Genomic DNA, 25848 nt, shown 5'->3' with positions numbered 1-25848 from the left:
GACCGTCAAGAATATGATGCAGAGAGAGAATAAACTATTAACCCATCAAACATCACAAACAACATATACACAGATAAAATTATAAAAATAAATAAATTCAGTGACCAAAACAAAAACAAAAACTTATTATTAAAACTAATAGTGATCTATGACGTCTGAACAATGAAACCTCTTGGAGAATCAATATCTTTTTAATTTAATTTAATCTAATCTAATGCCCTTTTAACCAATATAAAAGCCGATCTAGACATAGTTTTGTAAGAAATTGAAGAATCAACAAAAAGAAACCAATAAAATAGGTAAAGTTTTAGTTTATGTGCTGCTTAAAACAAAGATAACATAATTTGTTATTTTTATTAACATGGATATCCGGACCAGTTTGCATGCACCTAGATTAATCTCATGGGCCTTGAAGTTAACGATTATGTAAACTTTCAATGATTCTGAGATTTGTAAAATTTAAACTAGTGACCTCTAAAAAGCAAATCTATAACTTAACCAGTTGAGTTATACTTTTCAAGTTAAAGATAACATAATTTACAACATATAATCCAATCCCAATCGAAACAAATCTACAATGAAATTAGCAAATTGATTATCTTATAAAGTAAAAATGAACCAAATCCAATCCCAATTTTAAAATAGCATTATCAGACTTAAAAAAAAATTAAAAAAAACCCACAGGAGGTAATGATTACTTCAGTTTCTAAAAAAACACTACCATACGTTTTTTTTATTGAGAAAAAAAATATGTGTATTTAAGAGTTTTTAAGATTGTTTTTCAAAGTAATTTTTATTTAGAAATGTATTAAAATACTATTTTTTTATTTTTTAAAAAATTATTTTTGATATTAGCATATATCTAAAAACACCAAAAAATATTAATTTAAAACAAAAAAATAAAAAAAATTTATTTTTTAAAAAAACACTTTTAAAATACAAAAATAAACAGGAACTTAAAATAAAATAAAGGTGAATAAAAAATAACTTTTATCATATTATCCATAAAATGAAGTCCAGAAATCTTTTATTATTTCTTAAAAATTTAATCTAGAAAAGGTTAAATATATACTTATTAATTCATGAATTCTCTAACTCGTTTTTTACTTTTTATATATCATAGATTCCTTTGGTACTGTGGTTTTGAGTTTTTTTATTTTTAAATTATATTTTTATATTATTTTGATATGTTGATTTTAAAAATAAATTTTAAAAATTAAAAAAAATTATTTTAATATATTTTTAAATAAAAAATATCTACTCTACTGTAATTTTAAATTTTCTCTAAAACTGAGGGAAATATAAATATCTGATATTTAATACAAATAAAAAGAAAAAGTCCTTTATTTTTCCGCGTAAAACAGCTTGGTCAGATGCCACATAGAAATCCATAACGAAGGACTTGTATTCTTCTTCTCCTTAAAATAGGGAAGAGAGAGAGAGAGAGAGAGGAGCTTTGGAGATTGCAGCCTGCAAGCAACTTGCAAAAGCAACCTGATAAGATATCTCCAAGGCGAAAACCCTTTACTTTAAAAGCTTCAAAAGAAGAAAGGTCAGTCAGTTCTACTTTGATTTCTCGACTGGTTGATGTTTCTTTTTCTATCTGCCTTTTCTTTTATTATTACTATCCTTTTAGATCTTGCTGATCTTTTTCTGAGGAGTAAATCAAGTTTTGTTCTTTATATGTAGCTTGCTTTTGTCTATGACTATGCCAAATCTTTAGAACCTCATTTGTGTTATATGCATATTTTTCTATGTTACCCTCGTGTGCTTGAGATTCCGTCTCCTTTTTGGTCATTTTTTGTATGAATGATTGATATGTAGTGCTGAATGAACTGGGTTTTTATTGCCTTTCTTTGTTCTTGCTGTTTGTAGATTTGAAGTTACTTCTTTTATTTTTTTTCTTGAAGCAGTTAATGATCTTGCAGTCCTCTAACCGACAATGCGAAGTTTCATTTTTTAAGTTGTACTTGTTATCTCCTCTTACCATTTGGCATTGGATACGCAAGTATTTGGAATTTGGTTTTGGAAAAGTAATGTTTGGTTTTCCAGGTAAGATCAGAGAGTAGCATGTATTGCTCAGCCTTTAGGGTAATGAAGTCTAGCTCAGAGTTTGGAAGACAATTATTAAGAGGCGTGGTTGCAGGATTGGGGTTCAGTTCTGGTTGTTGATCAAACAAAGGGATTGGTTGGGAGTTTGTGATTGCTATTCTTTGTGAACTTTCTAGCTATGGGGGAGTATGACGCAGCGGTTCCTGAATTAGAAGGAGAAGAAAACTTAATTGCTGCTGCAAAACAGATTGTGAGGGCACTAGGGTCAAAAAGGAACCTCACAGATGATGCGAAGAAGATCTTGGCAGAGCTTGGCACCCAATTGACTACCATAACCACCATCAGTGAAAATGAGGTTGATGAAATAAGTGATGATGAAGGCAGGCTAAATGTTAACCAGGAGAAGATTATGATCTGGGACACAGATCAGTCTATGATCTGGGACTTGGGTCCCAATGAAGCTAATGAGTATATAAATTCTGCTGATGAAGTACGAAAATTGACAGAAAAGCTGGAGGCTATGTGCTTGAAAGATGATGGAGAAAAGGAGCTGCTACGGAGGGCGCATGATGTTCTTCAAATCGCAATGGCAAGGCTTGAGGAAGAGTTTAAGCATATGCTCATTCAAAACAGGCAACCATTTGAGCCAGAGCATATGTCTTTTCGTTCAAGTGAAGAGGATGCTGGCTCAGTAGCTTCTCTTGGGGATGAATCATTCGAGGAATCTCAGCATAGAGATAGTGTTAGCAGAAATTCAGAGGAATATATTGTTGATTTAGTCCATCCTTACACGATTCCTGAGCTCAGATGCATTGCAAATTTGATGTTCATTTCTGGTTATGGTCATGAATGTTCCCAGGCATATGTTAGTGTTCGACGGGATGCCTTGGATGAGTTTCTCCTTATTCTTGAAATCGAGAAACTGAGCATTGAAGATGTGCTGAGATTGGAGTGGGGCAGCTTAAATTCCAAGATCAAGAGATGGGTTCGGACTATGAAGATCTTTGTGCGGGTCTATCTTGCTAGTGAGAAATGTCTATCTGAACAGATTTTTGGGGATCTGGGAACAGTTAATTTGGTTTCTTTTGCTGAGGTTTCAAAGGCTTCAATGCTGCGGCTTTTAAATTTTGGTGAAGCTGTATCTATTGGTCCCCATAAACCAGAAAAGCTGTTTCCTATACTTGATATGTATGAGGTCCTAGCAGATCTTCTTCCAGACATAGATTCCTTATATGCAGATGAGGCTGGTGCTCGTGTTAGAATTGACTGTCGAGAAGTTCTAAGGAGATTGGGGGACTCTGTAAGGGCAGCATTTCTCGAATTTGAAAATGCTATTTCAACAAGCACCTCAACAAACCCTATTGCAGGAGGTGGAATTCATCCCCTCACCAAGTATGTTATGAATTACCTCAATGCTCTCACTGGCTACCGGGAAACTCTCAATTTTCTCCTCAAGGACCAAGATGGAGAGGATACCATGTCATTGTCCCCTGACATTAATCCATCTACAGAAGAAGAGAACGCTAGAGATGGTGCATGCGATGGTTCACCACTGGCGCTCCACTTCCGATCAGTTGCTTCAATTCTAGAATGCAATCTTGATGACAAGGCCAAGCTATATAGAGATGCTTCTTTGCAGCACATATTCTTGATGAACAACATTCATTACATGGCTCAAAAAGTTGTGAATTCGAATCTTCAGTCTATACTTGGAGATGGGTGGATTCGAAAGCACAACTGGAAATTCCAGCAGCATGAGATGAACTATGAAAGAAATACCTGGAGTTCTATCCTCGCTATACTGAAGGAAGAGGGGAATTCCAATTCTTCAAGAACTCTTCTCAAGGAAAGGTTTCGGAATTTTTATACCGCTTTTGAGGAGGTTTACAGGACGCAGACAGCGTGGTCAATCCCAAATGGTCATCTACGAGAAGATTTGCGAATCTCAACATCCCTCAAGGTGATCCAAGCTTACCGGACATTTGTCGGAAGACATACAAATCAAATTAGTGACAAGCACATCAAGTACAGTGCAGATGATTTACAGAATTACTTGTTGGATCTCTTCGAGGGGTCTCAAAGATCATTGCACAATCCCCACAGGAGATCATAGAGTCATTTCTTAAACCTGGGGTTCAGGCTTTTAGTTTTATACCTCCTCTGCTATTGTAATATTTTCTTTCTCCTCCGCTCTTCTAATTTGCACTTGATCGATAAACAGGCCAAGGTGGCCTGGCTCGTACCATCACTAGCCAAAATGTCTGAAAAATCTCGGTTCTACAATATGTAATGTATGAGTGGAATAAAAAAAAAAAAGGTTTATCCTGTATCATTGTCCTCTTTGGCTAGCTAACATAAACTGGTTAGATTGTGATTGCACAATCCCCACAGCAGTTTTAGTTGCATCTTTGTCCATTATATTACCCTCGAGGACAGCTTTTGTTTCCAATGTCACCTGCTCTCTCTGTTCGATGAATAAACACCACGGTAAAATTTCTTAATGTTCTTAGAAATATCGAAATAAAATTTCCTAGAAGACAACTCTGGAACTTTATTACCACAGCTAGGCTTCGATTGAATATTTGGATTGAACACGTAACTGATCCAATCAGGTACGATGGCGGTGCCCAGTTCATTAACTGGGCGGCCATCTGGCCCACGTTCCTTGCAAGTTGCTGCTGCAGTTGCCAGGTAACATCTGGGGAGTTGGAAGGAGTCACTAAATGGAATAACTGGGGCCATGAGGTTTACTGCAATCCCCGAGCTCTGAACCTTACCAGCCACACGACCCTCAACACAGCAGACAGGCAAATCGTTCTAAAATGGTTGTTGTGTCTTTGATATATCAAAATTGGCTGCTTAAAACTGGGACCGAGTCGAGAGGGAAAGTTGAGTGTCCTAGAGAAATGGTTTTGTCTGCAAGCACATACGATGTCCTCCTCCTACACAGGGAAGGATGGCAGCAAGAAAACAAGACCAGGTGGGGACATTTCCAATGATATACATGTGAGCCCATCACTGTCTGGATTCTGGAAAGATGATAACAGGGTAGAGCGCGTTATACTCTTATGGATTTTCCCAAGTGAAAGAGACTTGAACATGAGCAAATTGAACATCTGTACGCCCTCCCTGTTAATTGAAAGTCTTTATGATGCAACGTCATCTGATACATCCCAAGAAAATGAACTTGGAGCTCTAAGTGTGCCACTCACATAGATCATGTGTTGGTCCGAGAATAACGTGTAATCAAGAAATAGAAACATCAGTTTCGGATATTTATGCCTCTAACCCATCGTAGTGTTTGAAATTATAATAATATTATTTTTTAAAGTTTTTTTTTTTTGAAAAAATATAAAAATAATATTTACTATCACATTAAAACAATTTTAAAAAATAAAAAATAAAAAAAATGATTGGATGACCCAAACAAACATTTTTTTTTTAAATATCAAGATATAACAATAAACTTCAATGTCCTGTCTTCTAATCACGACTTCTACAAACTATTCTATTTCACTTTTATTTAATTTTTTAAAGTACATGGTTGAGCTGTACAGGCAATGTACCTGGCCCGTTTCACAACAATGCCTGAGAAAGTCAACAAGGAAGAATGGACTAGAAACTGAGATGTCTCGTGTATAGTCAAACGGTGCACTTTACAGTATATTTGTATCACGTGCTCGTTAGCGATCAACAGCGTAGAAAGTTTCTCTTATTTTTCGCAACTTATAAAGACACAATAATCATAAATAAATAAATAAATAATTTTTACATATAGATGGTTCAAAATATTCCTTATTATCAAATAATAATAATAATAATAAATATTATTAAATTCAATTAGTATGGCTACTTGACTTATAAACTTGATGAATTAGTCTGTTCGGATTTGCGATTCAAATAAAATTTGGTTAATGTTAGAAAATAATATAAATTGAAACATTACCTAACAGTTTAAGCTATTAGGTTGAGATGGTTAAGCTTTTGGGTTGAGATGCTTCTTTGATATGGTATCAGAGTCTTGATGACCAAGCAGTCACGAGTTCGAATCTCACCATCCCTATTTATTTGATAAAAATTAAGCACAAGGTAATATAAATCTGTGCAAATTTCAAGCTCAAAGGGCTTTCACTTGAGGGGGTGTGTTAGAGAATAATATAAATCATATTCTGGGACCTCACCTAACAGTTTAAGCTATTGAGTTGAGATAGTTCTTTGATAGTTAAAACTCAATTTTAAAAAAAAATTATTTTTTTATATTTTTTATCAGTATTGATATTAGAAATATTTTTTAAAAAATTAAAAATATATTATTTTAATATATTTACAAGTAAAAATTACTTTAAAACACCCTTTTAATAAAAGAAAACTATTTAAATCAAGTTTCATGTTAACTTGTTTTTAGATTTGACCACCATGGTAGAAAGTCTAAATGATCTCACATGGATGCATTTGGGTTTGGATTAAACTTGCGATTTTTTATAATTGGGCCTTCAATCTGTTCTTCGTAAGTATTTTGATGGATGTTCCTTCGCACCTGTAGTCCTTTGGGCCTTATTAATCCAAGAAACTTTCCCTCCGAATCAAAGAGCAGAGAAATTCCCAAACAAGAGACCTCAATCAATCAAAGAAGTAAAAAAGAAATATATTTGTTTGACTTTTTGGGGGTTAAATGCATGTAAGAGTTCCACGCACTGCGAGGAAACTTCCTGTTTCCCTGTCGGAAAGAAATGTCGTAGTATCTGCGTAAGACCATTATAGCTGAACACTGGTGTCAACACTTTTTACTGTATAGAAAAAGAAGAGCCGAGAGAGACGGTGGCTCCAATGTCTTCTTAAGTTGATAAAGAGCTACGAAAGAAAGGTCAGTTTTAGCTCTTAGTATTCTCAGGAAAACAAATCGGATGCTTGCTTGTTCATCTCTTGACTGCAAAATCTAAAATATGCGTTGTCCTTCCATTCCTTTCTTTGTTTGATTGTCTTTAGCTTGTCTTGGCCCTGTTCATTTCAGATATGTTTATGTTTATTATGCCATCATATGCCATGATCTTGAGACTGTGAGCATGTATCAATGATTCTTAAAGATTGAATAATGATCCTCTCAAGAAAATTAATAATAAACAAAACAAAATAATATGTCTATACATATAAAGAGATAAATATTCTCTTTATATGGAGTTTTTTTATTTATTTTTTATTTTGACATGTAGAATTTCTTAAAAGAGAAGATAATATATTTAATAATTTCTTTTTAATATATGTGATGATTAATAAAATTTAAAGATATTTTTTTCGAAATTTATGGAAATGCGCGCGCGCGCGCACAAGCGAATTGGGTTTCAATGTTTTTTTATCACTGTTGAGCTGTCTACTGAGACGGTTGATCATAGTGATTCTTTCTAGTGTACTGAAAGTTCTCATTGTTCTGGTCTTAAGTTTATGTAATTATTTTCATTTTCTTTCCTGTAATCAGTTCTTCAATCGCGGTGCTTAATTGCAGCAAGCACTCAAGATTTCCTTCACTGGTTACTTGCTTGAGAACTCCAGCAAAAGAGTTTATATTTCGGTTTGGAAAATTAATGTTCTAAATTTCCAGCCAACAGACTAGCATTTAGTGCTGTGATTTTTGGGAATCGAAGTCTATAGCTGAGAGTTTAGAGGCTACTTTTAACAACGTGAAAGGTAATCTTAGAGGTGTAGTTGAAATTCAGGATTTATGGTTCAATATTCTGATTATTGACTATCGAGGTTGTGATTGTTGGTGATCTTGGATTTGTAATCTATGGGGGACCCTGACATGGTGATTCCAGGATTAGAAGGGGAAGGAAACCTTATTGCTGCGGCGAAGCAAACTATGATGGCATTAAGATCGGCGAAAGATCTTACAGATGACGAGATGGAGATTTTGGGAGACCTTCATACCCAATTAACCACCACAATCACAATCGGCGAAAGAAAGGCTGATGAAAAAAACAAGATTGAAAAAAGGCTAAATGTTATTCAGGAGGAGATTATGAGTTGGGAAAGATATTGGCCTATGATCTGGGACTCGCATCTTGATCAAGCTACTGCGTATCTGAATGCTGCTGGCGAAGTCCGAGAGCTGAATGAAAGACTGGAGACTTTGTGTCGGAATGATGACAGCAAAAAGAAGATGCTACAGAGGGCTCAAAAAGTTCTTCAACTGGCAATGAAAAGGCTTGAGGTGGTGTTCAAGCACATGCTTGTTGAAAACAGACAACCCTTTGAGCCAAACCATGCTTCTTTTTTCTCAAGTGCTGCCGATAGAGTCTCAAAAATCTCTCCTGGGGATTACTTGGTTGAGAACTCAGATGATGGATGTATTTTTAACAGAAATTCAGAGGAGTTCATCATTGATTTGGTTCAATATGATGCCATTTCTGAGCTCAGACGAATTGCAAATTTGATGTTCATTTCTGGTTATGGTGATGAATGTTCTCTGGCATATATTAGCCTTCGAAGAGATGCCTGGAATGAGTATCTCTTCAATCTTGAAAAGGAGAAACCGAGAATTGAAGATGTGCTATTCTCGAAGTGGGACAGCTTCAAATCAGAGTTGGACAGCATAAAATCGAAGAACAAGAGATGGATTCAGAATATGAAGATCTTTGTACGTGTCTATCTTGCTAGTGAGAAATGGCTCTCTGGACAGGTTTTTGGGGAACTCAGAACGGTTAATTTGGTTTCTTTGCCTGGGGATTTAATCTTGCTGCTATTGAAGTATTTTGGGAAAGACACATCTATTCACCCCTTAAATCCAGAAAAACTGTTCCATAATCTTGACATATACGAGATCCTGGCTGGTCTTCATCCAAATATAGATTCTTTGTATTCTGACAAGGATATTTCTCGAGTTAGAGTTAACAGTGATGAGGTTCTAAGGGGATTGGCTGACTCTGTGAGGCGAACACTTCATGAATTTCAGAATTACATTGTTACATACATGACGAGAGATTCTTTTGCGAACATTCCATCTGAAGGAATTCACCCTCTCACCAAATATGTATTGAAGTACATCAGTACTCTCGCTGACTACAGCGAGACCCTTAATTTTCTCCTCAAGGACTATGATGGGGAAGATCCCATGTTAGCATCCCCTTGCAAGAGTTCAGATGTGGAAGAAGAGAGTGGAGGCACATGCGACTTTTCCCCAATCGCTCACTCCTTTCGATCAAATGCCTCAATTCTAAAATGGCTTTACAGTGGCTCCCCGATGAGTTCAGCTATGCAAGAAGAGAGCATAAGTGGAGATACATCCAACTTTTCCCCAATTGCTTTCCAACTGGGATCGGATGCTTCATTTCTAAAATGGCTATCCAATTGCTTCCTGCTAAGTTCGGCTACAGAGGAAGAGAGCATAAATGGAGGCACATGCGACATTTCCCCAGTGGCTCTCTACTTTCGAGTGGTTGCTTCCATTTTAGAATACGAGCTCTACAACAGGGCCAAGTCATTTAAAGATGCTTCTTTACAGCACATATTCTTGATGAACAACAGACATTACGTGGCTGAAAAGGTGAAGAATTCAAAACTTCAGTTCATACTTGGAGAGGAATGGAGACGAGAGCACACCAAGAAATTCCAACAGCTTGTGTTGAACTATGAGAGAATTACTTGGAATCCAATCCACAATATACTGAATGACGAGGGGTCCGATTCAAATTTTGTCTCGAAAGCTCTTCTCCGGGAAAGGTTGCGAAGCTTTTATCTTGCTTTTGAAGAGGTTTGCAGGACCCAAACAACATGTTCTATCCCTGATACTCAACTTCGAGAAGATTTACGCAATTCAGCTCCCCTCAAAGTGATCCATGCATATAAGAAATTTGTTGAACTACATGCCAATCACGTAAGTAGTAAACTCATAAGTAGCAAGCTCATTAAGTACAGCAATTTACAAAATCGCTTATTGCATCTCTTTGAAGGCTCAAAATTAGGATAATTTGTCAACCCCCACAGGTGATGACAGAAAGAATGGAACTTTCTTGTCTATTATTTCCATGTTACCTTGTTCCTCCTTCTCTCCCTTCAAATTTGTATTTTGATATGCTAATTATAAAAACATAACAAGCTTGTATTTTGATTTATGAACATGCTGGCTTTGCCACAGAACTACAACCAGCCAATTGCAATCTCTGTTAGTTCCCAATATGTAATCGAAAAATCTCTTCGGCATTACTCACTGGTAGTATGAACTATTCAGGGTAGGATTAATGAATCCATGTCAGTGGCTTGACTTTGACTCTGTTAGCCATTATTTTCTCTAGAGGACAAGTTTTATTCATATCTATCTTAATAAATCTTAATTCCTCTCATTTCCACTCTCGGATCCCCATACCTACTACAACATCTCGTATAAAAATTTAAATTCTATGAAGAAAACTCAATAACTCTATTATAATAACTATTACAACGAGTTTTTTGTTTTATTATTCACGTGGAATATCCGGACCAGTTTGCGCGCACCTCGACTAATTTTCACGGTTAGGGGTGATTATTTTTTGTTCAATTCGGTTTTTATCAAAAAAAAGTAAGCAAACCAAAATTTTGTTTTTTTTTTTAACCGAAACCGGTTCAAACCGGCCGGTTTTGGTTCGATTTGTTTTTTAGGACAAAAACCGGTTCAAACCGGTTTGGCTCGGTTTTTTCTGGGGTTTTTTCGGTTTGACTCGATTTTTTTTCCGAGTTTTTTTCAATTTGGGTTTGGTTTGGTTTTTTTGATTTTAGGCTTATATCCCCACAAACTCATCTATTTTGATGGGTCACAGCTCATGAAGTTAACAATTAGGTAAATCTTCAGTGATTATTAATATTAGCAATCACAAGGCTCGAATCTAAAATCATAAGAATAATAAATTTCTTGATCTCAAGCTCTTATCACAATTTAATATGACATGTTGTGTAATATAATGTAGTTTTTAGAAAAATCATGTAGATAAAAACATTATATGCGCTTATATTTTATGCGTGTGTGAGTTACAAAATCTCAGGCAAAAAGGAGTATCCATCCGAGTACAGAAGGGTTAAAAGGCAAAGACAAATGGACACCAAAATAGATGGGTTTGTGGGGATAGAGATTTTTTGTGGGAGTCCAAACCATTTCATAATTCATACGTAACATAACATTTCATATTAAATTATCCTATAAGGATGTAGATGGGCTTGAATTACACTTGTGATTTTGTGTTCTTATGCCCTTTTCCTGTCCTTTCTTAGTGTTCGGATGGATAGGATCTCTGCCTTGGGGCCTTGTCGTTAATGTCAAAACTTCCCTGCAATTCAAAAGTAACGGGGAAAAAAAAACAAAGAAAAATCAACTGTAATATACTTGAGATTTTTTTTGAAGTATTTTTTTAAAAAAATTAAATTTATTTTTTTTTATTTTAAATTAATATTTTTTAATATTTTTAAATCATTTTATATGTTAATATATAAAAAAAAACGAACACTCGTGTTTCCATGTAAAAAGTGCCACGTTGCTTGTGGAAATTTCCTTCTTCCTTTCAAATTTCAATAAATTTTTGTCTCTTCGTTGACCGACAAAAATTCGTAGACCAATAAATTTTTGTCTCTTCGGAGACCAATATGGCCAGAGTCAACAGGAGCAGGAGAGACATGGTAGCTCTAAAATCTGCATAACTTGAGAAGACTAATTGCATCAAAGGCCATAAAAGAACCGAAACAAAGGTCAGTTTATGTTTGATCTTTGTATCTTAGGATGCTACTCGGATATATATGTATGTTTGTTTGTTGACCTGCAAAATCTAAAATCTGTTCACTATTTATTCTTGGCCTTCCATATTTCTGCTTAATTTGATTGTCTTTAGCTTGTTTTAAACTTTGTTCTTACAAAATCTTTGGAACTCCATTTCTGATATGCTACACATGTTTATCGAGCTACTATTATGAACTTGTTCTTTCGTGTTTAATGGCTGCTAATTAAAGACTGGATATACAGAATCCTCTCAGAAAGAGTGAAAAATGAAGAAGATATATATATGTATATACAAGTGAACTGGCTTTTAATGTTGTCTGATGAATTTGGAGCTGGTTACTATTACTATTAATTGTAGTGATTCTAACTAGTATATTGGAAGTTTAAGCTTATAATACAATCACATTCGTTTTCTTTCCTTCAATCAGTTCTCGACTCGCGGGCCTTTTTCGAAAGCACTCAAAGTACCCTTCATCGTGTATTTTCATGATATCTCAAGCAAAGCATTTATATTTTGGTTTGGATTAAAGTGTTCTCAGTTTTCGGAATGAAAGTCTGTGAGTCTGAGTTTAGAAGCTAATTCAGCTGGGCGGGAAGGTGTTCTCAGGGGTGTAATTGAAGCTTCTGGGTCCAGTATTCTTATTATTGAACATTGAGATAGTGATTGCTGGTGATCTTGAAGTTCCAGTATACGAGAGGCAGTGACATGGTGATCATTGATGCGGCGAAACAGATTATGATGGCATTAAGGTCAAGAAAGAATCTTACAGATGATGAGAAGGAGATTCTGGGAGACCTTCATACCCAATTAACCACTGCAATAGCAATCAGCGAAAAAGAGGTTGATGAAATAAACAAGATTGAAGAAAGGCTAAATGTTATTCAGGGGAAGGTTATGTGTTGGGAAAGATATTGGCCTATGATCTGGGACTCGGGTCTTGATGAAGCTACTGAGTATCTAAATGCCGCTGACGAAGCCCGACAGGTGACTAAAAAACTGGAAATCTTGTGTATGACTGAAGATAGAAAAAAGGAGATGCTTCAGAGGGCTCGAAATCTTCTTCAAATCTCAATGGGAAGGCTTCAGGAGGAGTTCAAGCACATGCTTACTAAAAATAGACAACCCTTTGAGCCAAAACATGTGCCTGTTGTTTCAATTGCCGTCAATGCAGTCTCAAAAATCTCTCTTGACAATAAACTGGTTAGGGATTTGAAGCTAAGAAAAATCATTAACAGAAATTCAAAGGAATTCACCATTAATTTGGTTCAATACGATGTTATCCCTGAGCTCAGACGTATTGCGAATGTGATGTCCATTTCTGGTTATGCTAATGAATGTTCTCTGGCATATATTAGCATTCAAAGGAGCGCTTTGGATGAATGTCTCCGCATTCTTGAAAGGGAGAAACTGAGAACTGAAGATGTGCTGAAACTGGATCAGGTAAGCTTAAAATCGAAGATCAAGAGAAGGATCCAGACTATGAAGATGTTTATGCGTGTCTATCTTGCTAGTGATAAACGGCTCTCTGAACAGATTTTCGGGGAACTTGGAACTGTTAATTTGGTTTCATTTACTGAGCCTTTAGTGCTTCAGCTATTGACCTATTTTGGCGAAGCCATATCTACTGGTCCCGGAAATCCAGGAAAGTTGTTCCATTTACTAGACATGTATGAGGTCCTGGCAGGTCTTCTCCCATATTTAGATTCTTTGTACTCTGACAAAGCTATTTCTCAAGTAATAGTGGACGGTGATATGGTTCTAAGGGGATTGGCTGATTCTGTAAGGAAAACACTTGATGAGTTTGAGGATTCCATTATGACATACACAATGACAGAGCCTTTTGGAGCTGAAGGAATTCACCCACTCACAAAAAATGTCATGAATTACATCAGTGCTCTCACAGGCTACCACGAGACACTTGATTTTCTCCTCAATGACCATTGTGGAGAACACCCCATGCCAGCACCCTCTTGCATGAGTTCAGGTGTGGAAGAAGAGAACTTAAGTGGAGGCACATGCGATTTTTCCCCAATCGCTCGGCACTCTTTGTCGAATGATTCAATTCTAAAATGGCTCAGCAATGGCTCCTCGATGAGTCCATCTACTAAAGGAGATAGCATAAGTGGAGGTACATGCAATCTATCCCCACTGGCTCTGCACTTTCGAGCATTTTCTTGTATTCTAGAATACAAGCTCTACAACAAGGCCAAGTTATTTAAAGATGCTTCTTTGAAGCACATATTCTTGATGAACAATATACATTACATGGCTCAAAAGATTAAGTATTCAGAACTTCAGTTTATACTAGGAGCGGAGTGGATTCAAGAGCACGACTGGGAATTCCAACAGCATGTGAGGAACTATACGACAGTTACTTGGAGTCCAGTCCTCTCTTTATTGAAGGATGAGGGGAATACCAATTCGTATGCTGTCTCGAAAGTCCATGTGGAGGAAAAGCTTCGGAGCTTTTATCTTGCTTTTGAAGAGGTCTGTGGGGCTCAGACAGCATGTTTTATCCCTGATGACCAGCTTCGTGAAGATTTACGAAATTCGACTTCCCTCAAAGTGATCCGTGCATATCAGAAATTTGTTGAACGACATACTGATCACGTAAGCGACAAGCACATTAAGTACAGTGATGATTATTTACAGAATCGCTTGTTGCAACTCTTCGAGGGATCCCAACTTAAGATCATGGCATAACCCCCACAGGAGATGATATTGTTAAAAATTGCTTCAGTACTGTTATAGGTCGTCTTTTTATTATATTAGTTTCAGATATCTGTTTCAGCAAATAAATTTGCTATAGTCTTTAGGAGTTGTTAGTATGTTAACAACATATTGCAGATCATAGCGTGAATTTCATCTATTAATTTGCATTTAAGTTTGTTTTTTCAGGTATTTAATTCTAAAGATGTTAATCAAATAAAGAGAATCAATTTTCCCTTGTCTGCTGCATTTTTGTATTCTCTCTTCTCTGCAGTTTTAATTTCTTCCGTCTCTTCTTCTTTAAACCTTCATATGGTATCGAAGTTATCTTCTTATGGGATCCATGAAATGAAAGTTGAAGCCAGTTTTTCTCAAATTGCTCCTCCTGTCTTCAATGTAGAAAACTACCGGTTTTGGATAGTGAAAATGGAGACATACCAGGAAGCTTTAGATCTATGGAAAGCTATGGAAGAGGATTATGAAGTTCATTCCCTGCCAAACAATCCAACCATGGCTCAGAGCAGAAGTCACAAGGAAAGAAAAACCAGGAAGTCAAAGGCGATAGCAAGTCTGTTTGATGTCGTTATGTTGTTTCACGAGAATCATGTCTCTCTAAACAACAAAAGAAGTTTGGATTATTTGAAGGAAGAATCTGCAGAAGATGAAAGGATAGGAGACTTGCAGGTGCTAAATTTAATCAGGGAATTTAAGCTGCAAAAGATAAAAGAATTTGAGACAATCAAAGAGTACTTGGACAAATTGCTTGGCATTGTCAACAAGGTAAGGTTACTTGGCAACAAAATTTAATTCTAGAATTGTACAAAAAATCTTTGTAAATGTGCCTCAAAGATATGAAGCATTTGTAATCACCTTACAAAACACAAAGGATTTATCCAAGATTTTACCCTGGCAGAACTATTAAATGCCTTGCAAGCTCAAGAGCAATGGAGTCTTATGAGTTATGAGGCAAGATCGTATTGCTAAAGGATACCTACCAGCCAAGCATCAAGCTGCAAGCAACGAGATCATCACAAGCCAAACAACCGATCTTTATATAAATCGGTTTGTTTTTATGTTTTAAAAATATTTAAAAAAAATAAAATTATACTTTTTTACTTCAATTTTTATTTTTGTTTTCATGTTATTTTGATATTTAATATATTTAAAAAAAAACAATCACAACTACCTAACGTTTTTCTCTTCTCTGTTTCTCACGGTGGCAATTGGTTTTGACATCAAATGTAACTTCTTCTTATGACACCATCAAAGGTTAGAGCACTACCACAAATTAATTTTTTTTGTGTTCATTATCTTGAGTGTCAACTTCCTAACTTGGCTCTCTCTGTCTCTCTAAGGGTTTGTTTGTTGCAGGGGAGAAGGTGGCTGTGAAGGGATGCAACAAAGAATTGGTTGTGCTTGGAATTATGAAGTGGAAAAGCTATCATGTAACAGCCCCGAATTTTATGGAGGCATTTATTCTCATTTTATGAAGTCGTGTCCATGAAAAATATGGCAATTGTTTTTATATTTATATCACAAAGGCAGCCTTAGTCTCACCATTTCTCGATTTCATAACCACAATTGGTGAAAATGAAGATGAAGCAATCAGGGAGATTGAAGGATGGATAAATGTTATTCAGGAGAGGGTTATGAGTTGGGAGGCAGATCAGTCTTTGATCCAGGGACTCGCGTCTTGATGAAGCTAAATGCTGCTGATGAAGCCTGAAAGTTGACTGAAAGGCTGGAGAATTTGTGCTTGAATATAGGCGGTGGAGAAGAAGCTGTTAAGGAGAGCTCCCAATGCTCTTCAAATGGTAATGGAAAGGCTTGAGGAATTGTTCAAGCGCATGTTAGTTGAGAATAGGCAATGCTTTGACCCGGAACATATGCTTGTTTCTTCAATTGCCATCAATGCAGGCTCAGAAGTCTCTCTTGGCGATGAGTCATTCGAGGATTCACTGTGTAGATATGGCGTTACCAGAAATTCAAGAGGAATTCATCATTGATTTGGTTCAACCATTTACAGTTTCTCAGCTCAAACAGATTGCAAATTTGATGTTCATTTCTGGTTATGGTTCTGAATGCTCGCGGACATATATTAGCGTTCGAAGGGATGCCTTGGATGAGTGTCTGTCTATTCTTGAAATGGAGAAACTGAGCATTGAAGATATGCTGAAATCGGAATTCCAGAGCTTAAAATCCAAGATCAAGAGATGGACAGAAAACATTTGTTCGTGTCTTGCTAGTGAGAAAAGGCTCACAGTACAAATTTCTGGGGAGCTTGGAACAGTTAGTTTTGTCTGTTTTGCTGAGAATTCAATGTTGCAGCTATTGAATTTTGGCAAAGCCAAATCTGTTGGTCTCCATGAACCAGAAAAGTTGTCCCCTGTTCTTGACATGTACATGGCCCTAGTAGATCTTCTTCCAGATATAGATTCTTTATACTCAACAGAGGATAGTTCGAGTTAGAATAGACTGCCGTGAGTTTCTCGGGATGTTGGCTGACTCTGCAAGGGCAACATTTCTTGCATTTGTGAATGCCATCATCCCGAGAAACTGAAATTTTTCCTCATGTTGCTTTGGCGCTCAATTTGCAAAAATTAGTTTTCATTTTTTGTTTAACAAATGATTTGGAAATAGAGGAACTGAAATTGGGCTTGAAAAAAAAAATAACCTTCTTTGTAACAAAGAGGAAACCAGGCAAAGAAATCGAGAAAGCAGAGAGGAAGAAGAGAGAGAGAAGGAAAAGAAAAATTGTTTGGCGGAGACACCTCCATCTACATACACTGCCTCCCATTCCTCAGCAATTCTGACGACATGAAAAAAAGTGGCCTTTTGAGGTCAGACAGAGCTGCACACACATCTCACCTCCTAAATGCGGCGGCTCCTCTGTTGTGGGTACATATCGATGAATTTAATTACCGTGAAAGAGTAAAAATAAGAAAAGGCAATTGAGTTTGGAATAAGAGGCCAAAAAAGCAAAAGCATTCTTCTTGCTTTCTTTTTTCTTTTTTTCTTTTCTTAATCTTTTTGTTAAATTTTAGCAGTCAGATGAATTCCAAACTCATCCATGCTTTTGTAGGGCACTGCAAATTTTCACCTTCTGTTTCAACAAAGGGATGAGCCGACCTGAAATAATAATATAGACTTGCAAACAAGAAACTACTACTGTACATCTACACCCAGATTATGACGACGTAAATCGCTCCTTGCCCTAAAACACCAGCAGCAAAGAACCAAGCCAAAGAGATTCAGAATTTCCCAATACTGTGCCAACAATCAATTGCCGCACCCCAAAACATTTTATATCCCTACCGTTACTTATGTCAACTAACTAAATCAATACAACGTTTGGAACTTCAGAATCTCCGAACACATGGTTGGCACATGTTGGAAATGATCACTGCTCATTGGCAATAATCCACAGCACAAGTACTGGTCATAAAGCCCAAAATGGTTTTCGAACTGCCACGACACTGGACTTCCCATTTGGGGATTCTTCACTGGTATCCTCAGGATCGTCATCTTCTTCGCCATATTCCATCAATTTGACTAAAGTATCTGAAACAACTAAACAGGTTAAGATAAAGAAGTGAGCAGATCTGTGAATGAAACCAGGTAAGAAATTATCTGAACTCCAAAGTGGGCAACATACAGTTCAACTCTATTGTTTTTTCCCACTAATGTTTTGATGCACGTTGATGAAGAAAGCATGAATTGTTATTTATAGGCTGAATCTAAAGTTAGTTTTTGTTCCTTCATCGGGTAGCATTGTACATGCTGGCTGAAAAAAAAAACAGCTGACAAATACTAAACATACCAGGAACAGCATCAGACATGGTTTTATTCCAACAATTGCTCTTGTCTTGCAGTCTTGCAGCTGGAGTTGATGAAGTGAACTTTGGTGGAGGTGGGGGTGGAGGCATGGCTCGTGGAGGAGGGGGTGGCATTCCATTGGATGATGGGTGGACCAACTTTTTTGGAGCTGGCATAGTTGAGATATTTCTAACACCCAAATCTGCCTGCAGCGATTTACCAGACTTGGACAATTCTGATCCCTGTAATGAGTTAGAAAAGAAATAAGCAAGCCAAATTTCTCAATATCAATTACATAGAGATAAAACATGTAGAATCTCAAAACACAATTATATACAATGCAAAAGTCAACCTTATGCACCATAAAGGTAAGTGTTGAATGAGATTGGGGCAAATATCTAAAGGTATGGTGTTACATAGGCTATGATTTCCTATTGCATTGAACACACATTTGGGTGTTCAGTGAGGCTGATAAAACTTGTTTAAGTAATTCCAGCCAACACCAAAGCCAATGTTTCTCCTGGTAAAGAGATTTGACACCTGGTCAATTTTGAGAACGGCAACAGAATATGGCATTGGCTGCAATTTTCCAATACTTTCTCATTTTTTTTACTTATTCATTTCTGCATTTAATGCAATTTCTATTTGATGATAAGGCAAGCCTTAGAACTTGAATTAGTAAATTATCTTCGAAAGAACAGTTTTCTGCCACCACAGAATCCTGGTGACAATTTTATAAAGCTGGATTTCAGAATGTCTTCTCCAAGAAAAATCAGCAGACATGCATGAGGCACATCCTGTGAAGATACCAGGCATCAGATATAACAAGTGTTCTAAAAGAGACATACTATAGAGGACTAAGTATAGCATGTAACCAATCACAAAATTTATCAGTCCGATAATGGCTCTGAATTGGTCCATTTCTGAGTGCCTCCAAAACTGGAAACCCCTGTGAAACATACAAACCAATGGCCCTAACAGAGAGGTCTGGTATCAGCCTGTTAGCTTCTTAGAAGGTCAGAGAAAATACCTGGAATATCAAGCAGTAAAGTCAGCTTAAAATACAAAAATATTGTACAAAATTGAAACATAAAAAAAAATTAAAAACAATAAAGTGTTAAGCCATACTGAAGTTCATGCTTTATTAGAAAAAAAAAGTTACCCGACAAGGACACATACATCAGTCCACTGACAACCAATCAATCATCAATTGTTTCATGCTTTACATTAAATAATGATAATGATAAAAAAAAATTCATCAGATTGCAAACCAAGAAAACTGCGCATTGATTATGAACATAATAACTCAAACAACACCCAAACAAATAACCCCCGCGATAGAGGGAATTCTTTAACCTTGCCCCAACATCCAGCAAGCCAAACTTAGTAACAAATGAGGGGCTGCTCAGTTACGACAGAACCAAGCAACTAGTGAATGCCTCACATGCTCCTTCACAAATGTTAAAAAGTCCAACATTTTGGACTGACTTGGCAGCATGTGCACATGAAACTAGAAACTGCAGCTTCCTATTTCTCTCTACACAAGCAAAATTGTACTTAGCTTTATGAAACAGACAGTATCTAATCAGCACTAAAATCACAAATTCTAATTTTTCTCCATGTTAATTTAATTCTTGCTGCTTCGAGGCAAGGGCACTTCAATGGTACAATGAGCAGTGCAAGTTCTCACAAATAAGGATTATCCAGCAAATTACGCTTTCTAATAAAGCAATATAGAAAACATGAAACTGGCAAACAAAAAGTTGATACATTTTCACATTCAGGTTTCAAAATACTAAATCAATAAAAACAGAGAAATTCTACCGTCTTCAAAGTTTCTGACCTCATCATATAAGGACAATCTGCTCTACCATGTGACCACTGACTGGCCAGTAAAAATAAGATATGCAGATATGACAATTCATGAATTTAAATTAACCATGAAGTCCACTGAACTCCAGCCAAAAGATTTTCCTCTTATATGATCATAAAGAACTACCATCCAACACTACAGAATAAAAAAATTAATGATACTCTTATAGTCAAGATACCAAGAACCTGTTGGGCTAAGATTAATAAATTATAAACTATTTTTTGAAACAATCGAATATTCAAATCTTGTTACCAAATTGCCACTTGTTTTCTACGAGACAAAATGCTTAAAGACTTTCCAAAAATAAAACCCCTAGCACCATGCAATACAACTGACACCAGAATTGGCAGGCAGCAATTCCCCCCTGCTGCCTCCTTAAGGAAATAATAACTATTTCTGCTTAAATTTTCAAAGAAAGTACATGGTAATCCCACTCTGAAGGATTTTAACACCAGGAAGACATGAGACAAATAGTGCAGGTAAACCCCCTTCACTATCATGTGCTCATACAAAAGCTTATATAACACAGAGCAAACAATATTCGTTCCAAGATTTAATTCCAAGGCAGTCGCCTAAAAAGCTCAGCCATATTCCAGAAAAAAACTTATAATTACCTTCTGGCATATTATGATCCTTTTTAAATTTATTAAATTATTAATATATATTATTATTATTAAGACAAGCATGATAAAAGAAAAAAGTGCACAGATACCTGATGAAGTTTTGCAGGACCCTTCGAACCAACTGGTACTTCCTGAAACTTCCGCTTCTGTGTAGGTCGTTTTTCAGCAATAGAGTTCATTCCTGAATTTGGTGCTGCATTTGCTATAGACGTTGTAGGAGAAACTATGGAAGGGATGGGGGAAGGTGGCTGCCTAAGGACTTGGGCAACTTGTTGCAAAGGTGTGGCTTGAGGATATATACCACCATATCCACTATAGCTCGTTCCTCCCATTACAAAAGGCTGGGAATAACCAGCCACACTTGGCTGGGGTTGCCCACAGCTCAACATTGCCCCAGACTGTGATACAGTCCCTTGGGAACAGACAGTAGCAACCCCGGAAACTGAAACCAAAGAAGCAGGAATAGGTGGAGTAGAGCTCATTGTTGGTAGCATCAATCCAGTGACTGCACTTGTATTTAGTTTGTGCTCAATCCCAGCAGCATGAGCTCCAGTTAATGTCTGCGGTGGTGGGACAGCATTATAAACTTTACATGACGAAGCCCTGCAACAGTTGGAAAGATGAAAAAGTTAGCCCTCACATGAAATAAGAAGACCAGGATAAAAGGTCGACTGAAGAATTTATGAGCACATTTGTTAATAAAAACTGAATATCATTACAAGAGCAAAGACTGATGAGATCTATGGCAGAAAATGAATAAAATACATAGAGGTGAGAGACAGCAATTTTTCATTCTACAATCTACAGACTACATGTAATTCCAATCCGATGAAAGCTAAACAAATTTTGCTAAACAGAGCAACGTATCAAAAACAATAACAAAGCCTTAATCCCAAACTAGTTGAAGAGTATAATTTTACAAACAGAACAGTGTATAATTCTTCCAAAATGAAGCAGCAGAATTAAATTTCACACGTCTCATTTTGAAGAAGCAGAATACATAGAAGCCCATGGGATGCAGTGTAGACACACAATAGATATACAAGCTTGATTACCTGGAAGCACCACACTCTAAACTGATTGTATCCAGAAGGTTTTCAGATAAACGTTTTGCATCTTCAAGACCTTTTGGATTACTAGCAGACAAAAATAAATGAAGTGGTTGCTGCGATTCTGTAACAAAATGAAAGAGAAGGCCACAACATGCAAATTAATAATACAATTACTTGCACAAAGGTTATATTACATCATACATGCACTTAAAAAGTACCTCCAGTACTCTGGCTTTCACAGTTTCCAGAACCACGCCCTCTTAGTACGACTGTAACCCCTGTTTCATTCATAATATGACTTATGTACTGGTCCTGCATGTACAAAACCAAAACAACACCAACACAAAACAAGCTCTCCCAATGGTATGGAGATGTGAGAGAAGCTTCAAACATTAGAATCCCTCATGTTCATTTTTTACAATAAAAATGAAAATAATGAGTCAAACAATAAGGCATAGCTTAAACCAGAAGAGAGAAAGGCAAGACAGATTTTAGTACCATGTATACCCACTTTACCTTGATTTATTACTAAACTATAATCTAGATGAAATATGTACAAAGAATTAACCCATAAAATGATACAATGCAGTTGATACTACAGACATCCAAGTCTGAATATGAAAAGAGCATACAAGTAACCCTGCAAAATCCAAGTCATCATATGACAAGGCAAGCAAATAATAGAAAAACTCACATTTGGTCCGCGAATTCGAGCAGCAATATTCAATGTTGGGTCTGTGTCAAAGCCCAAAAACACACACGTACTTAGCGCCTGATCAGACAACTTATTTGGTTAAGACATTTCTATGCCATGACAATTATGTGAAGCTCATAGCTTAATAAACTAGCGGTACTAGTAATCTATACCTTTACTCCATTAACTGCAGGCATTTGTATAATGGAAGAAGCAGGCTGTGAGCTCTGACCCTGTTTCAGCATTTCATCAACCATGGCTGCTGCCCGATCAACTGCCAAAATCCGTTCTGCAGTATCTTTTAACTGCACAGATAATCCATTTTTTATTCCATGAAATCAAAATCCAGTTTAAGTAATATTTTCATAGACTAAGAAATTATATATTATGGGAATTGTGATACAAAGAGCATTCAAAGGTGTCCTGTCCTTCAGAGATCCTAATACAATCATTTCAAAACTTTAACCTATAAAATTTAAGTTATCCAGTTGCCACAGGGTAAGATATGTAAAACCAGCCTTGGATTTCTGAAAATAAATAGTGATCCACTTTTACATTCATCTTATAAAGAAAAATATATTCAAAACCGTAAAATGTTTAAGCTCATAGGACTAGCAGAAGAAGAGGTCAAGTATAAAACTGAACCAGAATAGTTGCAACGTATATTCCATAAACATGATGAAATATAATCTCAATTGTTATCCGTAGTAAATTTGGCACGGACCTATATGACAATTCATGAAGTCTAGGGTCAAGAAAAAAGTAATCACCCGGCATAACTAAAGCTCCAGCTGATGACTAACAAATTACTGACTGTGTATGCCTATGAATACTATATTATACTTACGTGAGCAGCCGCGGATATGTGAAGATATAATGGCTTTTCACCATCTGGCGGTGCATTTGGTGGACGATACTTGCCCCTATAAAGGAAGTTAAGCATGCTCATAAAATAGACAGAAAGAAAGGCCTTATACAAATCCCTTATACAACTTCAAGGACCTACTAACCTAGTTATCACCACAGCACCAGTGAATTTCTGAATCTGAAAGGTAAGGGAAAACTCTTATCAATTCTTGATGGCACAGAGAAATTACGTTCTTGACCATTAATGAAAAAAAAATCAACATCTTTCACCCAGGCAAACCAATTTTAAAGACTTACTTCTTCCTGTGTCTGCCGCTTTGTAAGCTTGTAGCGAACAGAGGACTCTGCATCATTTATAACAATCTCCCGTGCTATTATTAACTCATCCTGAACCTTAGGCTGAACACAAGAAAAATATTTTAAAAAAGAAAACACACACACAAGCACATACATAAATTGAGAATGTGTGACCATATACTTAAACAAAAAGAAGCACAACAAAATTAATTTAAATTTTTAATGAGATAATATAAAAATGTTAACTAAACAACATTTACTAACAAATTCAATAACAGCATTACTTATTGGTTATAACCCTCATAATCAGTGTCGTAAGCAAGATAACAATAAAGTATCTCACTTGATTTAGTTTTGGGACCACAGCAGCAGTATTTTGTGGCATCGAAGGCACCAGAAACATAGGCGGAACAATAGCAATTTGTGGATTTGTTAAAAGCGCACCAGAAACTGAAGCAGCCCCTGGTAACGAGATCCCAACAAGAGACCCCACATTGCCTAATTGTACAGCATCAGATACTGGAACTCCAGCTGAAACCAGTGACTCCGCAGGCTGATCCCACTTTCTCTTTCTCCTGCAGCATATGCTACAAGATGAGTTCATCACAGCCACCAACCATGAGTTTTTTCATATATCAATAAACAAAAATCAGCGCCATCTTATCAACTAAGGAAATAACAGTCACAATAACAGCTTTCTCAACACAACTTTCTAAAGACCCCATTAATGGCTCTGTTAAGTGAATACTTGTAAATCCAAACAACTTCACCACGATCTAATCTACAATACTCCATCATTTCCCTACGTTATTATAAATAGAAAACGAAAAGGAAAAAAGCTTTCTTTTTTCAACCATAATGCAGCTTATTCTTTTTCTTCAATTAACCCTATTTGGTTTTTTTCCCAAAAAAATCATAACTGGAACAGCCCCTAAAAATCCATAAATTTTCCAATCTTGACTCCAATCGCAACCCAGCAGATATATATAAACACTAAACAGAACAAAAAAAGAAAAAAACACCCTTTAGAGCAACTATGATAATGAAATAAACCCTAAACACATCATAATCAATAACCAAGCAAAAACAATTGTTGAGAATTTAGGTTTTTTCTGTTAATTACTTCTTTTTTTAATTTAAGGTTTTTGAAGCAACAGTTATGGGTTACCTTTGCCTGGATTGTGATGATGATGTATCCGAGTTTGCCGTCGAATCATCTGTAGGAATCCTACTACTGCTTTCCTCTACCATTGTTTTCTAAGATTAAAATTTCGTTTCTCTTTCTTTTCTATATTTCAATAATTTGACAGTGGTGTTGGTGGCGATGGTGATTGGGAGACCAAGGGAGGAGGACGTAAGGAAAACCAATTGATATGTGCCACGTCAAGTAAAAGGCACGTGAGGATTCTTTTGGGGACATCGACAAATCTATATTATCCTCTTTACGGAGGGAGCCGTTAATGTTTGCAGAATATTTTTTTAAATGATTTTTTATTTTAAATTATATTTATTGTATATCAAAATTTTAAAAAAATATTAAAAAAATATAAATTTAATATTTTTCAAATCAAAAATATTTTTAAAAACACTTAAAATAGAAAAAAAAAAGTGTAAAATACCCCGAGAACTACATTTTTAAGTGGGAGTAACTTTATGATATATAATGATTCTAATAAGATAAAATTTTGTTTGCTTTTGTGTTTTAAAAAAGTTTTTGAAAAAATTAATTTTTTTATTTTTTTTATTTTTAATTATATTTTTGTGTTTTAAAATTTTTTTAATGTGCTAATATTAAAAATATTATTTTTATATAAAAATATTTTAATAAAAAATCACAACTATAATATTAAATACCAAATAGGCTTGACTAAAATTATTATGTTTTTATAAGAAAGTTTTTTTATACATAACAAAATTACTACAAACATTAAATAATTTGAATGGGCAACACTTTACATATTAATTTTCAGAGATTATATTTTATAGGGAAAATTAAAATCAGATTGTTTTTCAAATTATATATTTTAAAGGAAGAAAAAAAAAACTTATGCCTCCAGTAAATGGCATCCATTTACTAATAGCGCATGCAATGAAATCAAACTTTCATGAAATATAATAGAACAATAATCAT

At 35.9% G+C, this 25848-nt stretch overlaps 4 protein-coding genes across 10 annotated transcripts; 3 read left to right on the top strand and 1 right to left on the bottom strand.

The window, feature by feature from the left end:
• The first annotated feature begins 1382 nt into the window (after positions 1–1382).
• Positions 1383–4381, top strand: LOC18099346 (exocyst complex component EXO70E2). 3 transcript variants are annotated; one of them, XM_024593493.2, is made up of 2 exons: positions 1383–1552; positions 2053–4381. In XM_024593493.2, exon 2 carries the CDS (start codon positions 2231–2233, stop codon positions 4163–4165), a length of 1935 nt encoding a protein of 644 aa, XP_024449261.1. In that variant the 5' UTR covers positions 1383–1552; positions 2053–2230; the 3' UTR covers positions 4166–4381. The 3 variants fall into 3 exon arrangements, with proteins under 3 accessions (XP_024449261.1, XP_024449263.1, XP_024449262.1); XM_024593495.2 differs by having other exon boundaries at positions 1385–1552; positions 2063–4381; XM_024593494.2 differs by having other exon boundaries at positions 1385–1552; positions 1914–4381.
• Positions 4382–6732: 2351 nt separating this feature from the next.
• LOC18099347 (exocyst complex component EXO70E2) lies at positions 6733–10248 on the top strand. The gene is made up of 2 exons (XM_024593491.2): positions 6733–6916; positions 7526–10248. The coding sequence occupies exon 2, from the start codon at positions 7835–7837 to the stop codon at positions 10010–10012; it is 2178 nt and encodes a 725-aa protein (XP_024449259.1). The 5' UTR covers positions 6733–6916; positions 7526–7834; the 3' UTR covers positions 10013–10248.
• Positions 10249–11610: 1362 nt separating this feature from the next.
• Positions 11611–14733, top strand: LOC7467896 (exocyst complex component EXO70E2). The gene is made up of 2 exons (XM_006373294.3): positions 11611–11757; positions 12214–14733. Exon 2 carries the CDS (start codon positions 12492–12494, stop codon positions 14487–14489), a length of 1998 nt encoding a protein of 665 aa, XP_006373356.2. The 5' UTR covers positions 11611–11757; positions 12214–12491; the 3' UTR covers positions 14490–14733.
• Positions 14734–17615: 2882 nt separating this feature from the next.
• LOC7467895 (protein RIK) lies at positions 17616–25100 on the bottom strand. Of its 5 annotated transcripts, none has more exons than XM_024589063.2 (12): positions 24886–25098; positions 24061–24304; positions 23718–23819; positions 23564–23598; positions 23401–23476; positions 22727–22858; positions 22554–22631; positions 22078–22171; positions 21863–21980; positions 20897–21410; positions 18316–18553; positions 17616–18056 (listed from the first exon to the last, which is right to left on the bottom strand). In XM_024589063.2, exons 1-12 carry the CDS (start codon positions 24966–24968, stop codon positions 17935–17937), a joined length of 1836 nt encoding a protein of 611 aa, XP_024444831.2. In that variant the 5' UTR covers positions 24969–25098; the 3' UTR covers positions 17616–17934. The 5 variants fall into 5 exon arrangements, 4 of the variants coding, with proteins under 4 accessions (XP_024444831.2, XP_002323898.4, XP_024444832.2 ...); XM_002323862.4 differs by having other exon boundaries at positions 17616–18065; positions 24886–25094; XM_024589064.2 differs by having other exon boundaries at positions 17616–18065; positions 24061–24292; positions 24886–25091.
• Between the last annotated feature and the right edge of the window lie 748 nt (positions 25101–25848).

This window comes from Populus trichocarpa, chromosome 17 (assembly GCF_000002775.5).
Source record: "Populus trichocarpa isolate Nisqually-1 chromosome 17, P.trichocarpa_v4.1, whole genome shotgun sequence".
NCBI lineage: Eukaryota > Viridiplantae > Streptophyta > Magnoliopsida > Malpighiales > Salicaceae > Populus > Populus trichocarpa.
This window is presented reverse-complemented; position numbering and strand designations above follow the sequence as displayed.